The sequence below is a fragment of the Mus musculus genome, chromosome 9 (assembly GCF_000001635.26).
Source record: "Mus musculus strain C57BL/6J chromosome 9, GRCm38.p6 C57BL/6J".
Taxonomy (NCBI): domain Eukaryota; kingdom Metazoa; phylum Chordata; class Mammalia; order Rodentia; family Muridae; genus Mus; species Mus musculus.
This window is the reverse complement of record NC_000075.6, coordinates 14,859,590-14,876,821: the sequence shown is the minus strand read 5'-3', so window position 1 is coordinate 14,876,821 and position 17,232 is coordinate 14,859,590. Positions and strand designations below refer to the sequence as shown.

The 17,232-nt window shown below is 48.8% G+C and overlaps 1 protein-coding gene across 4 annotated transcripts; it reads right to left on the bottom strand.

The window, feature by feature from the left end:
- Positions 1-6,032: 6,032 nt before the first annotated feature.
- Gpr83 (G protein-coupled receptor 83) lies at positions 6,033-16,942 on the bottom strand. 4 transcript variants are annotated; one of them, XM_030244058.1, is made up of 5 exons: positions 15,902-16,942; positions 11,925-12,050; positions 10,135-10,305; positions 9,840-9,973; positions 6,033-8,647 (listed from the first exon to the last, which is right to left on the bottom strand). In XM_030244058.1, the coding sequence occupies exons 1-5, from the start codon at positions 16,286-16,288 to the stop codon at positions 8,023-8,025; spliced, it is 1,443 nt and encodes a 480-aa protein (XP_030099918.1). In that variant the 5' UTR covers positions 16,289-16,942; the 3' UTR covers positions 6,033-8,022. The 4 variants fall into 4 exon arrangements, with proteins under 4 accessions (XP_030099918.1, XP_006510080.1, NP_034417.1 ...); XM_006510017.3 differs by having other exon boundaries at positions 10,135-10,194; NM_010287.3 differs by lacking the exon at positions 10,135-10,305 and having other exon boundaries at positions 15,902-16,612.
- Positions 16,943-17,232: the final 290 nt, after the last annotated feature.

Sequence of the window (17,232 nt, the reverse complement as noted above, 5' to 3'; positions counted from 1 at the left end):
TTGGAAGAGAACCGGTTAGGCCTCAGGCAGGTAGTGGCACATCAAAGGAGCAGCACAGCAGGTGGCTCGGCTTAAGCGGGCGGGGGATGGTCACAGCCAGCCTTGCTAGGCTGGAAGGAGGTAACAGCCACTGACAAAAGTCATTTAACATACTTCAGTAGCCACAATAAGTGAAGGGGAGACCCTTAGTGTGAGGGAATGTGTCTAGGACAAGATCAGACTCAGTGATGGGAAAATGAGTCCTTTCTACCAAATAGCAGAAACAAGGCAAGAAAACCCAGCACTGGACCACTGTGAGCATGAGTCTGATTCTGCTCAGGGCAATCATAGCAGGTTGGGTAAATGTGTCACTGCTTCAGTAATGTAGCAAAGAGAAAGGTGCTCTGTTGGAATCACCTGAGTGAAGAGTGGCCGAGAGCAAGTTCGAAGGACTGGACACAGCCTACACTCTTCAAGACTGTGCCCCTAGTGACATTCTTTGTACAACTTGGCCTCACCTCTGCAGTGTCTACTGCCTCCTGTAGTCTGCTCATTTATGAATACACTGATGGTTTAATCTCTCACAAGATCTGAGTCCTTGTGGTCTAGTCACCTGGAGACATTGCTGCTTAGAGGGCTAAGCTTCCACCACAAATCAGTCTTTGGGGGACAATGTACCCAAGCTATATAAAAACAAATTTATCCCCCAGGTAGAAGCAGGCCATATACTTTCAAGAAAATTGGTCTGGAGTTTGCCTTCTTTCATGGATTTTGAGGGCATTAAGGATCAGGACAGCATTGCTGGATGGGGAGGTGTTGGCACTCTTGGTGCAAAGGCTAAGCAGCATTCCTTCCAGCTGACTGGACTTCTGAGAATATGCAATCAGGCGAGCTGGGCTCCTGTGCATGTACTGTGTGTCCATGAGTGTGTTCTGGGATGGATTGCTGAGCTGCCAAGCACAGTTGAGATACTAAACAGCTGGCAGATTGCAAACATGAAAGCAGCTCATGCCCGGTAGAAGGCCCTGAGTCCCTCCTTTCTTAAAACCCGTGAGCCAATGCCACAACACATCCTTGGGGAGGCACAGAAGCTGGCTCCAACATATATTGTTGAGTGACATAGAGAGAAAGGAAAGCATCAGGTTTTGGAGCAGGAGAAAATGCAGCCTTGTAGGCAGAAAAATGACTGTACTGGCTAGTTTTGTGTCAACTTGACACAGCTGGAGTTATCATAGAGAAAGGAGCTTCAGTTGAGGAAATGCCTCCATGAGATCCAACTGTAAGGCATTTTCTCAATTAATGATCAAGGGAGAAAGACCCCTTGTGAGTGGGACCATCTCTGGGCTGGTAGTCTTGGGTTCTATAAGAGATCAGGCTGAGCAAGCCAGTGAAAAACAAGCCAGTAAAGAACATCCCTCCATGGCCTCTGTATCAGCTCCTGCTTTCTGACCTGCTTGAGTTCCAGTCCTGACTTCCTTTGGTGATAAACAGCAGTATGGAATTGTAAGTTGAATAAACCCTTTCCTCCCCAACTTGCTTCTTGGTCATGATGTTTGTGCAGGAATAGAAACCCTGACTAAGACAATGACCATCCCCCAAAACGCCTGTCCTTCACTGTCCAAGCCCCGTGAGTATGTTCAAATGAGGTGAGTTATCTTTGCAAATGGATTGAAGATTCTGAGCATCTTGGATTACCTAGGTGGGTGGAATACAATCACACAACCCTGAAAAGATGGTGAGGCAGGATCTCAGAAAGAGCCCAAGGAGAATGTGGTCTTGGGAAAAGCTGGCTTCAACCTGGAGTGAGGGAGGAGGCCTGAGCCAAGGCATGCCTGTGGCCTCTGGAATCTACAAAGACCAGGAGGCCTCACTCAGAAGGAGAGAGAAAGCCCCTCGCCCCATGTGTGCCAGACTGTGCGACCATGCAGCCCTGCAGAACCAGAAGATGAGCAATTTTGTTGTTTAAGCCACTAAGACTGTGGCAATTTGTTATAGCAGTAATTTAAAACTAATTCAAATGCTTTCAAAATTGTAAGAGAAAATTATTTTAACCCATTACCTAAATCAGACCCACTACTGATTAAGTATGAATTTAAGTGCATTTTCAGACAAATAAGGTCTGAATATATATGTATATTCAGACCTTATTTGTCTATGAGCTCCTAAGCACTTTCTCTTGGGGGGATGGAGTTTTTCAAAATAAGGAAACAGACCAAGGACAGGGGACACCAGGAAGCAGTGGGGCGCACCCTGGAGAAGGCAGCAAGGAGCACTCAAGAACAGATGCTGCAGGTGTGGAGCAAAAGAACAGACAAGCAAACAAGAGACAAGCTTCAACCCCAGGCAAGGAGGATTTGTTCTGAGAAGAAAAAAAATAATTGTCCTGTCCTTGTTGTTATGGCAATGAGCTCTACTTGCCTATTTAAAATAGTTTTACTAATTCTTTGAGAATTTCAAACCTCCCTACATCTCCCTTTAACTTAAGAAAAAAATAACCATCAAATCCAATTTGTGTTTCCCATGTACTTCTAGAAAGTACATATACATCCGCTGGAGGAAGCATAGTTGACCAACCCGAGTCATGCCCTTTTTAAAAAACCAACTCACTCTCCCTTGCCAGCTATGAGTTGCCAGTAGCTCCTTAGCTAGGGGTGGGACTTCCTGACTTCCATTCAACTCTATATTGGGATTCCATCAGGTTCCATCCTGCGCAGGTCCTGTACATATTGTTAGAAACACTGGGAGGAGTTCCTATAACTGTCCTGTTGTGGGAAACACTGTTTCACTGTACCATCTCTGGCTCTCACAGTCTTACGGGGTCCTCTTCTGATAAGAGCTCTGGGCCTTGTGAGAAACAATGTGGTTGATTTGTATATTGTAATAATTCAGATGTAGGTGTAACCTGATTGGAAAGAACAGGGTAAAAAGGTGGAGCCCTGAGCCTCTAACTCCCTGTCTTCATTGGCTTTCTGTTCAGCCCTTTGTTGTTAGGTTCGGTGGTAGGCAGGCCACATGGTCAGGACTGGATTAATCACAGTCCGTGGTCTATGGCACCCTCTAAGTAGGTATCTAGGTGTGACCTGTTCTTGGCTCTATGGTTAGCTATTTGATGAATTTCTTTCACTATGTATTAGACACCTTTGAACCTGCTGCCTAAACCGAAGCCAAAGCCTGAAGAGTAACCCATATCTAGCGCTATGGTACATATCCTGTCCTGAGACCGATCCTTCTTCCGACAATGATAATTTGTGAGTCTCAGGTCAGTGATGTCTTTGCTGCCTCCTCATATGCAAGCCGAGTGCCTTAAATTCTTGACTAATTTGACAATGGTCCCTGTTAGGCTGGAAACAGGAGAAAGGAGAAATCTTTGCCCCTGAGAAGCTGCAGATTGCACACAGTCTGTGAGACAGTTTACTGCTACTCTGGGAGAGACCTAGCCCAGGATTTGTGTACGTTGAATATGGCTGTTTTGTGTGTTTTCAAAACTGCATTCAGCTTTGTACCTTTTTCTCTCTCTCTTCCCTAACTGCTCTTTGAAATGAGAGAGACAGTTGGCCATAGAGGGTACATGGAGATGCTAAAACAAGATGCTGACAACTGCTCTCACCAGCACCAGAGCCCCAGAGCATGTCTTTCTTCTAACTTCATGCTATGCTCTGAAACAGGCCTGCTTCTGGTTTTCTCAGATCCCTCAGTGCCAGCCAGCCAGGGTGGGCTCTGAATTACTTTGTTTCTTGCTGTTGCCAGATACCTGATGTGGGGTTGTGGGTATGTGGGGAATAGGGGAGTAGGAGAGAGTGCCCATGTCCCGCCAGAGTTTCTGTGTTCTGGATGGGCGGACATGGGAGGACTGCTGGACACTTTCCACATGGCCCCGGGTGGGCATCTGGATGTGTTAGGCCATGGACGCCACACGGCGAGTGGTGGACAGGGGCAGCCCCAGGTACCAGGTTCCCAGTCTCCAGCATCCCACGCTGGATATGGCAGAGAAGCTGAGAACAGAATAGGAGCCCCTGGGGGCGGAACTCAGCTCGGAGATAAAGGAAGAGGGCAGAGGGAGAGGGGGCGCTGGGTGGTTCCCACACAGGCGAGAGTACTTAGTCCCGTCTGTGGCTGCAGCATAGGAAGGCCTCCTGGCAGGAGGTTAGACACGGCTCATTAAGAGAAAACCTATCCCATCGTTCAAGCACAGTGGGCCTTCATGATTAGAGACAGTCTATAGTTTTAGAGCTTTATTGTAGAAAGGCAGGGGGAAGGGAGAAGGTAGAAAGAGAGAGGGAGAGGCCGGCCATGGAGACGAGGAGAGAAGGGGGAAGAGAAAGAGAGAGAAGAAAGGCTAGAGAGTAAGAGAGCTTAAAGAGAGTGAGGAGGGGCCAAGCAGCCCCTCTTATAGTGGGCTACTATCTTGCTGTTGCTAGGTAACTGTGGGGAGGAGTCTAGCCAGAATGCCAGAAGCTCAGGACATTGTATATGTGACTACATAGCCACATGCTTCTCTTGTGGGGGCTGTGGGGGCGGGGCAATAACTTCGACAGGAGCCGGAGGTCCAGGAGACATGATCTAACTCCTACCTTCCCATGTAGGTGGAAATTACCACCCACCGGGTCCCACAGGATTCAAGACCTCAGCTCGACTGGACCAGGCTGTCTGTGCATAGCCCATTGCCCCACAACTTGATACCAATAATTTAAGGAAGGCTTTCTCTTGGCTCATGGTTTTTGTATATAGCTCATGAAAGTGGCAAAGGCTTGGCAGCACATTGCTCCAAGGTGGTGAGAGCTACTTGGTCTCATCTCAGCAGACCGACCAGGAAGCAGAGAAGGGGGAACGCTGGCACTCCAATAGCTTTCTCCTTTCCTCTCTGTAATCAGTTCAGTTCCCCCATCCAAGGGATTATACTAATCCACCAACAGAGTGGATCTTTCTTCCACAGTAAATCCTCTCTGGAAACACCTTCATAGATACACACACCCAGTGCTCCACAGGCTCTCGCCACCATGGAGGTCTTAGTGAAAAGTCTCAACATGATCAGACTGGCAATGGTAGATTTGTATCTTTCCAAGCATCCCTAGAACCTTGAGGTTCAGGACGGCTCCTGACCTTGGCAAGTTGCCAAGTTCTCACAGCAATGAGTAAATAATTTTGCCTGGTCATGCTGCCTAACTCCTGATTCATTGACCCCTGATCTGTAGCGGTATTAAGACTCACCCTAGAATTTTGGAAAATATGTAAGTCAAGCCCTAGTTTTTAGGGTTGCTAACATAATTTATCACCCAAGTAAAACCTTTCCATCAAGAAAATTTGGAGAATACTGGATTAAAATTAAAACATAGGATTTTTTTTTTTATGCTGTCACAGAACTTGACCTCCTAGGTAATATTTTTCAGTTTAGACTGTGATTTTTAGAAAACTATTTAAGTTTGCGGAGGCTTGGTTTCCTCCTCTGAGAAATACTGACATCCAGAGAAGGCAGGGAGGCTGAGGTCATGATCGTGAAGGCTCTGATATTGACGACATGAGGAAATATCCACAAGCCTGAGTTCCCATCTCTCATCTCTTGTGTTTCTTTCAAATTTTCTTCTGGCTTGTCAAATCACCCTCATTTACATCTGTCTTTAAAACTGACTTTAGCAGTTGCATGAAATGGCATCAGGTTATTCTCTACGGTGGCATTCCAGGCCTGGTACAGCATCAGTCACAGCACACGCAGAGGAGGCTGTGTCTACGGGATTCTGCTATTGAGAGGCCTCCGGGCTCCAGCAACTTTGTTTCCTCCCAAATCACCAAGGACAAGCATAGCTCAGGGTTCAAGCCTACATCACAAGTGTACCACCACCAAGGAGGACACACAAGGAGGGCACACGGCAGCTCCTGATGAGGAGTCGGAGGTCTCTCCACGCTCTCTTCACCTACACTGCACCGAGACTTTCTAAGATAAAATCCTGGGCTTCGCAAGGAGATTCTCTGTTCCCTCCTCATATGATTCATGCTAATCCCCCGTTTAAAGGTTACCATCTGTGACATGGCCACCAGGCCAAGAAGCACAGCCTGCACACAGAGAAGAGGTTTTATTGCGCTTACAGTGACTTACAATAAAGCACACTTTAGAGCATATTGGAAAAACTCAGGCTTCACAAAGACCACAGTCACTGTTACCAGTTACATCTGCTCAGATGCATACAGAGAATATGGGGAAGGGAGCAGACAGGGACCAACAGGAGATGCGGCCCTGAGGGCCTACTCTGTGACAGGGCACTATCTTCAGCTCTCCTTAGGGAGGTGTGACTGAAGCTCTTTCCACAGTTCTCTGGGGAAGACACACTGTGTGCTGCAGCTACCTGTCCTCAGGCTGACTCTCCTTGGCCATAGGAAAGATGCAACTCACAGGTACCAGCTGACATTACAGAGATCAGGACAGTTGCAGAAGCTGTGGCCTCAAAAACTCACTTTATATTTGGAAATCTCCTTCTACCCTCACCAAGACATTTTTCTTTAAAAATCTGCTGTTCTGTAGATGACTTTTTTTAATTTTGGAAATTTTCTAACACTCCCATGGATTGATTAGTTTAAGAAAACCCCTAGGTTTGTTACCAAATCAGGCTTAACCAATTGGTGCTTCAGTTACCAACTGAGAGTTCTAAATGAGTCTTGGATGAGCCTCTTTTCCCTCAAGCCTCAGTTTCCCTCTCAGCTCCACAAAGACGCTTTGTCTCCATGACAGCTCTGTGAGGAGATGGGAATCTGAAGCTAGTACAATGGCAGCCACCGCTCTGGGCTTGGGTGTAGAGTCGGTTCTGCCTGACACATCTGTCAATGGGTGATGCTGCGAGTCAGCAATACCATATGGAAGGTGATGAAATTGCTGGCTACCTGGAATGAGATTTCTCTGACAAAGGGGCCCTTAAGGCCTAAAGTTGCTTTAAGAAGCCGGTAAGTTTTGAAAAAATGACACATGAATTTCTCAAGTGATGTAGACAGGGAAATCTTCTCTCAGGAACTGGTGTGAAAAATTTTTTTTCATCATTCAGACAACAGAAAAATGCCCTGTCTAGACAGCTTGGGCAGATGAGGTGTCTAAGCACAATTATTTCCAGCTTATTGGAAAGCAAGGCTCTCATTGTCCATTAAAAAGGAACAGTGGTTCACCCCTTCTTGTTTCTGGAGGTCAGGGGAAGGGCTCCTACCACCCAGCTCTCCTGTGTGCTGCTCATCTTGGTAGTAACCACTTAGGGTGGGGCTAGGCCCCACCCATCGCTAGTTACAAGACAGAGTTGACCCTCACCTTGCTCTCCTCTCCTCTCCCTTCTATTCTCATTTACTGAGGGGCCCCATTCATTACGGAGGAATTCAATAATACTCTGATATATTCCAGTTTCTTGCTAATTATTACAATCTACATGGACACGTGTAGTTCAGGATTTTAAAAGTACAAATGTACACACACAGAAGGCAAAGCTACAGATAAATTTACAGCATATTAACAGGCTTTTTTCTTTCTTTTTCTTTTTTTTTTCTTTTTTCCTTTTTTTACAAATTGAGGGCTGAACTCATTTCTTTACTTTTCTGAACTTTTCAAAGTGGCAATACTAATTTCTCTTTGTTTTTAAGAAGCCAAAATGGGTCCTGTCTGGTCATGGATAGAGCCAAGGTCACTGAAGCTGTGTGATTATTCCTGTTCCAATGACTTCAGAAAGCCTTTGTGCCTGTTCTTTTCTGAGCATGTGGGGCAGGCCCACCAATAGTATGGCTCAAGTCCCCCTGTGGTTGCTCAGCAGTAGGAAGGGCAAGGTGGCAGATGCTACACAATTGGAGGTGGTTGACTGGACCAGCCTCTGTTGAAGCTGAGGTGGTTTCCAGAGCTCTTGCTCAAAGATCTACACACACCACCTCATGGCATCTTCTAGAAAGTTTGCAAATCAGATGGGGCTGGACAGGTTCCTAGGAACCCAAGCATCTCACTGCTTCTGTGTTACTTTCCAACTCTGTTAGTGTCTGGTCAATTGTGAGAGGAAAGAACCCTCCCCCACCAACTTCCAGCTTTCCCTAACTCATGGCCACAACGGGTTCCACAGATGACAGATCTGTCTTCCCAGACTGGATCTGGGAAGAGGGCAAGTGGTGATTAGGTAGTGGAGCCCTCCGACCATGGCTCTTCTCTGTCCATGCCACCCTGAAGGAAGGAACTGGGGAGGGTAGCCTGTCTTCCTGCGGCTTGGGTGGCCTTTGGCACATGCTCAGCAATGCCTTAAGCTCAACCCTAAAGTTCTCATTGAGCCAGCAGTAGATGAAGGGGTTATAACAAGTACTGCTCATGGCAAACCAGTGGAAGGCAAAGTAGAGGGCATTGTTGGTGTGGATGGCCTTGCTGGACAAGAGGAGGACATAGCAGTTGAGAGGGAACCAGCAGAGGGCAAAGAGGACTACCACAAGCACCAGCATCTTCACGGTGGTCTTCTTCTTGCGTCGCAGGGCGAGGTACTGCTCTGTGGTCACGTCGCCAATGGTGTTACAGAGCCACAGCTTCTTGGCCACACGAGCATAGGCCACTGAGATAATGAAGAGTGGAAGTAGGTAGAGCAGGATGAAGGTGGCCAGGTCCAGATACTTCCAGAAGAGGTCAGCTGGCTCCGGGAAGTCCGGCAGGCAGAGGGAGCGCACAATGTCCTCACTGAGCCAGGGGTTGGGGGGTAGAGGAGGAAGGAAGATGACTGGCTATGAGTGAGGGTGTCAGTATTACCATGTCCTATGGAGGAATGCTGGCCTCCCTACCTAAGGCTGGGCAATCTGTCACAGCCTTTTTGGTATGCAGCCTAAGCATCCCATCATGCTTCACTCTCCATGGAACATTTTATAGAGGTCAGGAAGACTCCAGACTCTGTGTCCCCTAAACCTGGCATTACCTTTTGGACACAGTGGGTCCACAGATATTCAATGAATGAATGAATGAATGAATGATGAATGAACGGATCAATGAAGGAATGAAACAGCGATGTCCCTGCTTAGGAAACCAGCTCTTTCTTGAGTCCCCTTTGTAATCAGTGCTCACCCCAAAGAGCAACCATTAAAACAGATGGAAGGTCAGGAGAGCAGGTGGTACAGTACACATGCCTCTAGCCCTGTCCAGGCCTTACTAGCTTCCTTACACATTCTTTCTAGAAACGGAAGGAGGAGGCAGCTGTTTCCCAGGGGAAAGCTGTAAGATGACAAAACCACTCAAAGTTCCCTCCTTGGTTCACTGTTGGTGAATGTGTACTGCAGGTTTGCAGTGTGGAGGCAGAGTTAGGGATCGACTCAGAGAGATCATGAGTTCAAAGTGAGATCGCTCTTCCTTCTGTGCAGTCTGCCATGGAGAAAGGCGATTATGAAGTAGGTGTGGGTTCTGTTGTTGTTTTTAACTGAGTGTTTGAAAGAAGGAGTTTACCATTTGGTAGGAGCATATGTTAAGGATCAAACTGGGTAGTGGGGGGATAGGGAATCCTGCCTCAGAAGCATATACTCATGCTTATTTTCTTTCTAAGTTCTGCGAGCAGGGAATTCTTGCTTATTTTAAACAGGGCTGAGTGGTTATCTGTGTGAGCACACACTCCCTGGTGGCAGAACCTGGTAACTACTGCCTTGCCCTTGCAAACGGACTAGAAAGCAAGGGTGGGTTGAAAAGAGGATGCAGGGACTCAGCATGGGCCACGAGACAGGATGAGAACTGGCAAGAACAGCTCATGAGGCACGTGCGCTCGACAGCGAGAGTCACATCCAGAGGGGGCTCCTGTTTAGTCCCAGTGACTGTGGGCCAGGTCTATTCTGGAGGTCAGCATGGTACACTCTCCCTTGAGCCCCAGGCTACTCCAACTAACACTTCTCACCTGTACTTGAAGGTAAACAGTTTCTGGCAGATGGCATGTGGCAGAGAGAAGAAGGTAGCCATGACCCAGATGACAGCAATATATATGACACCCTTGGTGATGGAGATCCGAGGCTTCAGTGGATGCATGATGACCTAGAAAACACGTGAAGGTCTCACAGCTGAGGGTGAAAGCAGGTAAGAGCCCAGGTCTTGTTTATTAAAGGCTGTGTACCCTTTACTTTCCCTGGTGATGCCCGCATGGCACTAGGCAGTCAAGGAGTTAAATGGAGGTCACCCCTACCACAGCAGCTCACCTCCAGGGGTGGGAAGAGGGTGTCATGTAGACTCTGTGACTCCTGGAAGTCCCAAGGCCTCTTGCAAGTGAAAAGAGCAGGGCAGAGTGAGGAGGGTACAAAGGTGACAGAAGGGGACCTGAGCTCGCCCCCATCTCCTCGAGGCCTGACCATCTTCTGTAGTTCCAGACCCTGGACGGTATAGAGGGTTCTGACCATAAGGAGCAATCGCTTGTCACCCACTGCAAGAAGAGTGGGTGGCTGATTTGATGCCACCCACTAAACCCATTACTAAATTCCAACCCAGACTGATTTCCATGCACTTCAAAGGGAACCTATATCGCAGACATGGAGCCAAAATGTGTCTTGGAATTGATATTGTGTTTTAGCCAATCAACTCTTCTAAGAAGCTTAAATAATGTGAGACTCGTTCCTGGGGCAGAGGTTCTCCAGATCTCTGATGGAATTGGTGGAGACTAACCAGAGGTAAGGAACAGTTGTGTGCAAACTTTCCTCAGCGGGTTGTGGCATACCTGTGCTATGGGAAGACCTGATTCTAACATGATCAAGGCAGTTTGGAAATAGAGCGATCTCAAATTTGGGCAGTCCATCCCTCAACCAATGTGTAAATTCCTTCAGGAACACTCTTTTCAAGCTGTCACCAGATGCACTTAGATGTGGCTGGTGACATGGGACACTGTGTCCTTGGCAGCTCTGTCCACTTTGAACATTTATTTTTACTTGAAAGCCATTCCTCACATTGAATGGGGACTTTGAGTGTGGGTCTTTGGAGCCAGTTCTCTATTGGGCCGTATCATGCTTCTTGGGTCCTCTCAGAGCAAACATTGGTTCTTTATCTGGAGGATACTTGCTTTGTAGGTCTGTTTAAATCATCACAGTGCAGGACACTCTAGCAATAAGAGCTTGATCTTGGAGCTAGACACATGCTGGACCTAATGTGATCATTCTTGGTCACATGATCATGGCAAAGCGTGCGCATTTCTGAACCTGACTCTTACTTTTTAATATGGTCTAATCCGGTGGTTCTCAAGGTTTTCAACCTGTGGGTCACGACCATCAGAAAACACATGGTTCTGATGACCTTAGAAACTGAGACACTGCTCACTGGCAGCACTATAGTTATGAAGTAGCAACAACATGATTTTATGGCTGGAGGTCACCACAACATGAGAAACTGCATTAAAGGGTCACACATTAAGAAGGTTGAAAACCACTCAGCAATATGTGCTTATGGAGTTTGTGGGTGCAATATACCTGGGCCCAGAGTTGGCCTCTTCCAAAAGGGATGACCTTGGGTCCTCTTTGAGTGCCTACCACCCATGGGGCAACACCCCATATGCTCACTCCTGTGCTAACAGCCCACCTCTCCTGCTAGCAGTACACTGGTGTGTGTTCCTACTACACTGTCTGGGCCAGAGACTCTCCGTGTCCCACCTAAGCCCTCTCTGACCTGCAGTTATCTGCATCTGCTTCTTTATTCCCATCTGTGATTTTCTGTGTTTGCTTTTCTACTACCAAAATAATTCCTTACGTTCCGCGATGGGAACCAGCAGAGAGCCTTCCCTTCAACAACAAAATGCAAATAGCCATTTGCAACTACCAAAGAGTTTAACATCTCTTGTGTCCTTGCCCAAATTGATCAACAAGGAGGCAAGCACACACGCTGTCAGCGGGACTGAATGAGTCACTGTCCTGAGAGTATTCCCTACAGACCGTGGTGGCAGTATTCCCACCAGCCAGCCAGGCATAGACGGAGATGGGAGCATGCTGCTGGGGACAGGTGCTCTCACCTGGTGGCGGTCCACTGCGATAGCTGTCAGAGTCAGTGCTGAGACATGTAGAGAACAGTACTGAGCAAAGCGACTGACATGACACATGCCCTTCCCAAACACCCATGTGCTGTTCACAAAGCGGACCTGTGGGTAAAATACAGACGTTGGGAACAGACAGAATTAATAGGCCTTGCCTGGTACCAGTTCCATCTCTCAATTGTCTTTGAAGAATACCTCTTCAGGAGACTTTTCAGCTCTCTCAGCCAAGAAATCTTCCAGCTGCCAGGGACCACATGGTTTTCCCCAGCATAACCTATTTTTCTCCATTCCGTTCACCAAACCCCAGTCATGGCCCTGGGCCATCAGGTATCAGGAGAACGTGGGAAGAACTCGGGCTCTGGGGTGGCATTTCCATCTCTATTTAGTGCCATGCAGCCTTAGCCAATAAACGCCTTTAACCTCAGGTTTCCCATTTTTAGAAACTGGCTTCAAAATCTCTACCTGGAACGGCTTATGATAAAATCTGTAAAGATGGGAGAAATTGCCCAGCAAATTGTTAAAAATGTGATTTTTAGAAATGGGAAGCTGGCATTTTGAAGTGTAGTAATATTCTCTCTTGGTTGAATGGAACATGGTCTTGTGAGAAAACATGTCCACTGTGCTTAGAAGAGGTGTGTGCGTGTGTGTGCACGTGCATGTGTACGTGGGCATGTGCGTATGCATGTGCGTGTGCATGTGCGTGTGTGTAAGTGATCCAACGCAGAGCCCATACATGGTGTGTAAGTGATCTCTTACTGAACTACATACACCCCAGCCCCATGTCTATGCCAATATTGCAGCTGATCAACCTGGGCAGAAAAACCTGGAAAGGTGAAAGTTACAGTGGGGAGAAATGGGACCCTTGGGGAAGACAAGGGCCTCCCTCAGCACTATATAGGGCTGAATGCCTACACAGGCCTGGAGCAGCTCCTGTGAGGAATGTCTTGTGCCCAGGAGAAATGGGGCATCAATTCTGACCAAGGCATGTCTGTTCCAGGGAGGATAGGCCACCAGGTGGGAGTGAAATGGGCACAGGAAGGGACTGACTGACAGCAGATACGAAACAGCAATCCAGCAGGACAGAAGGACTCAAACTACCTGGATTTACAGCCGAGATTTTTGCCATTTCCCGCTGTCGTCTGAGTAGAAAGGAAGGTGAGAGACAGATCAGAGAATGGGCCAGCCTTGACGGACACAGTTCTGCCTCTCATTGGTACCTGAGGCGCATCCTCTCAGGAAGCTTCGCAGCCTTCCCAGCAAGGAAATCTTCCCGGCGTGTGCTGAATCACAGAGCACACTGTCCTCAGCATAGGCGCGGATGCCCACGGTAGGGTCTCTAAGCCTTCACCCCATTTCACATGTGGTTATAGAAATCATACATGATAGAAAACAGATGTAGGGCAGGTACAACATGCCATACGTAGCCTCTAAATTGCCATTACGACTGCACAAGGGGGTGTTTAAGAGGAGCAAGACTCACATATGTGGAGACTGGGATAAAAGCCATCAACCCTGGATCAGGGCCTGTTGAGAACTAAGGAGTGGGGTGTTTGTCTGGTGTGTACAGGAAAGGTGGGTCAAGTCTGGCTATATCTCCACAAGGAGAAGAAGATCCAGGGCTTTTTTCTATGGCTCGGAGGAGCCATGGAGGCTACAGAGAAAGGCATCTTCAACCCCTCTGCCTGCACCTACATTCAGCAAGTGAGCAAACCTAAGCTTCTGATGGGCCAGCACCACCTCCCAGAAGTCCCCTCTTCTCTCCGGATCTTGCCTTCATGCTGTTCCGGTGGAACACTGCTGCTGGCAAGTGAGACTCACCCAGACAGAGGCTGCAGGAGGTCCCAGGCCTGATACCTGGCCCAGCCTCTCTTTCTGACCCACCTCAGCTTCCCCCAGCCACTCCGTGCTTCCTCAATACAAGGTGAACTTCAGGGGCCCCTCTCTTTTGCTCTCCCTGCTCTCTCTGTGCTGTGTGTACTGAGCACTAATCTCAACCCAGGAGATCCAGCTCTTGCCTCCCCCCACCACCACCCCCCGGGGGTTACAATGAAGGTCGTCGGCCTCCTTCCAGCTCCACTACACTGTCTGCATGCCTCTGTCATGGGAACCATCAGCCACTGTTTGTTATCTCAGTGATCAGAGCCCGTCTTCATGCTGACTGCAGTGAGTACAGTTGCTGGGGAGAGGGGCCCCGGAGCAGGTTACCATCACCAAGCAGCCAAAGGCAATGCCACACCCAAGTGGGAAGGCTGTCGTGAACAGGCTGAGGGATTTGAAGACCCTCCCTCCCAGTTCTCACAACCTGTGTACACAGGGCAACACCCTAGATGGATGGATGGATGGATGGATGGATGGATGGATGGATGGATGGATAGAAGTTTAAAGGAGTTTGGACTGGGAAGATGCCATGGGTCAGGTTCAAAGCCTAGCTGTTATAGTTTGTCCTGTAGGAAGGGCAGAGAGTCCCTTCTCACAGGACATCCCTTGGACATTCAACTCTCAGTTGTCTCTGCTTCTTTGTCCCTTCTTGTGTCTGTTGTGTATCTGGCCCTGCAGCCTGGCTCTAAACAACAGTGACAAGGCCAGACCCTGGAGCCTTGCAGCTCACAGCCAAGACCCACCCCAGCTTTACCCTCTGAGAAAAGCCAAGGGAGGAGCTACGGAGAGTCATGACGCAGCCTTTCTAAGCATCAAGGAGGCACAGGGGGACTCTTAGGTCTGACCAGTGCCTACAGGACCCCAAATGATCACTGATAGGTTAGTATAGGCTGAAGGACAATAGGATAAGTTGGTGTCTTAGAGCAGTGGAAGCAGAACATGGGTCAAGAGTATTCCCTATCCCGCTGGAGGCTTTGTGGACACAACAGTATACTTGAGTGAAAAGATCAAGTTCTCTTAATTCTGCAGGTGGGTTTGGACAAGGACACGACCTCTACCCCTTGGTTTCCTTATCTGCCAAATGTGAGATGTTCTTATAAGGAAGAATAGGAGAGAAAATGAGAATTCTTTGAAGATGGAAGATTTGGAAAGACCTCACATGGGCCAATGGACTTACAGTGATCTGTCATCTTGTCTGTCAATTGTTTGTGTGTGAGAGGTAGATAGATGATGGATGGATGGATGGATGGATGGATGGATGGATGGATGGATGGGTGGATGGAAAGATAGGAGATAGAGAGATATTCTGCTTGGCTAATAACTTTAATAACAAGTTATTCCCTAAGTTGAAAAGAGCATGACTCCACTGTAGAGATGAGCTGTCTGCACTGGATTGCTCAGCCATACCCTCAATTTCAAACCATCCATGAGCTCCCTGGTCACTGAGGGACAGAAACAACATCAGTAAACACCACATAGCAGAAGCCCAGAGAGGCAGTCACTTGCATCCCCTGCACAAATGTCCCAGCCCTCGCAGCACAAGCCACAGAGGGAACAGAGCTTAGCCCACTTGCACAGAGAAAGACATTTCAAACTCCAGCAACTAGCAGTTGCTGTCTCAAAAGACCCAGCAGCAGCACCCTCCGGGTGGGAGGTGGGTTTTTCACACGCTGAAGAGAGGCTCAGGATAGTAGCCTCTGCTAACATTTCAGGGACCTGATTTACTGTTTGCTACTTCCAAACACCTGTGGCAAGGAGGGTAAACACGAAATGGTCAGTCTGTTAGGGCCGACTGCAGGCATTTGATTCATTGAATTAGTGCTGCCAGCTGCAGAAACTCTGGCTTGGGAATGAAAGAAAAAGGAAAGAGGGAGAGAGAGATGGAAGGAAGGTTGATTAGTGACAGGACAGAAAGGAGACTCAGGATTTAGACCGGAACACAAACTAAGGCTGAGGTGGCCAAGCAGAACAGGTGAAGGACTAGGGTGGGGAGGACCTGGAAGAGAGAGAATGTCAGAAGGAGCGAGGATAGAAAGATGCTTCAGGAGAAGAGACAGCCCGGGAGGACCTTTCCTTACCAAAGTGAAGGGCGTGTTGAGCAATGTGATCATGATGTCCGCCACTGCCAGGTTGACAATGAAGAGGCTGGTGGCCGAGTGCATGCGCTGGTTCTTGAAGATGACATGACAGACCAGGACATTACCGAAGAGCGAGAAGACGATGGTGAATGAGTAGGCCACGATGAGCAGTGCTTTCACCGTGGGGTTCTGGGACTCGGCCCCATAACGTCTCCTGCCCACGAAGTTCTGCCAGTCAGAGAAAGTGTAGTTGGCCCAGAAGTGCGAGGAGGCGTTGGGCCCGGTCAGGGCTGCCTCCATGCTGGGATGCTCAGTGACGACCTGCGGTTGCTCAGTAGCTCGCACTGAGGACAGAAGAAAGAGAAGCAGGACAGGAGGAACCTTCATGTCCAGCCACTGCAGCTCTAGGCACAAGGGCTGAGCTCCCTGCCGGGCTCTGTGCCTGGAGGCTGGGTGCGAGGGGCTGAGCGCACCGGGCTAGAGGAGTCCACACCACAGAGGGAGCCTGGGAGCGAGGGGCACGGGGCACAGAGGAAGCCCGGACCTCCGAGTGAACCTGGACCGTGCCAGGTTCCGACTTGGGAGACAACCGAGATCCTCCGGAGAGTCGGGACCACAGAGAAAACTCCGAAACGCCAAGGGAGCCTGATGGTGCCGACTGCCACCCACCTCGGTCCTCGGTGGCGCTCGCCCGGCTCGCAGCACTTTTATACCTCTGCTCCCGCTGGAGCCAGAGCGTCTCCGCCTATAGGGCCGTGCAGCGTCTCTTCGCTCCCGTGACGCGCTCCGCTCCAGCTGCCCCGCTCCCCTCTCGCAGCACCGCAGTTCCCAGCGCAGCTCACACCGGCTCTGCTACCCGGCTGCAGCCCAGACTCCAGCAGCCCCCTCCCTCACGCTCACCAGCTTTCTGTACAGCAAGCCAGCAGACAGGTGCAAGCACCCTTAGAGACCGTGTGGAGTCACACTGCAAGGCTGGGTCTGTGCAGTCCGAGGATCCCACGTTGGCTTCCATCTGAACTGTAGCCTCCGCACATTCCCTACAGTAAGGTGGCTCCTGATCCGGGTAGTTCCTGGGATGTTTCCTCTCCATCTAAACCTTAAGACTCACTGGAGGGCTTAGTAAAGGTCTATTGTTTTATTGACAGCCTTCAAACACTTGACAAATCCAAGAAGCAAAAGAAATAAAGAGCTCCACTCTGTGTCCACTACTCTGGAAACAGTAGCTTTGCCGCCATGGATCTCTGGACCCACCATTCTCCAGTGAGAATTTTTAAATTGCATTTTAAAACAATTACAGTTAGCATACACAGTAGTGGGGTTTGTTTCTTCAT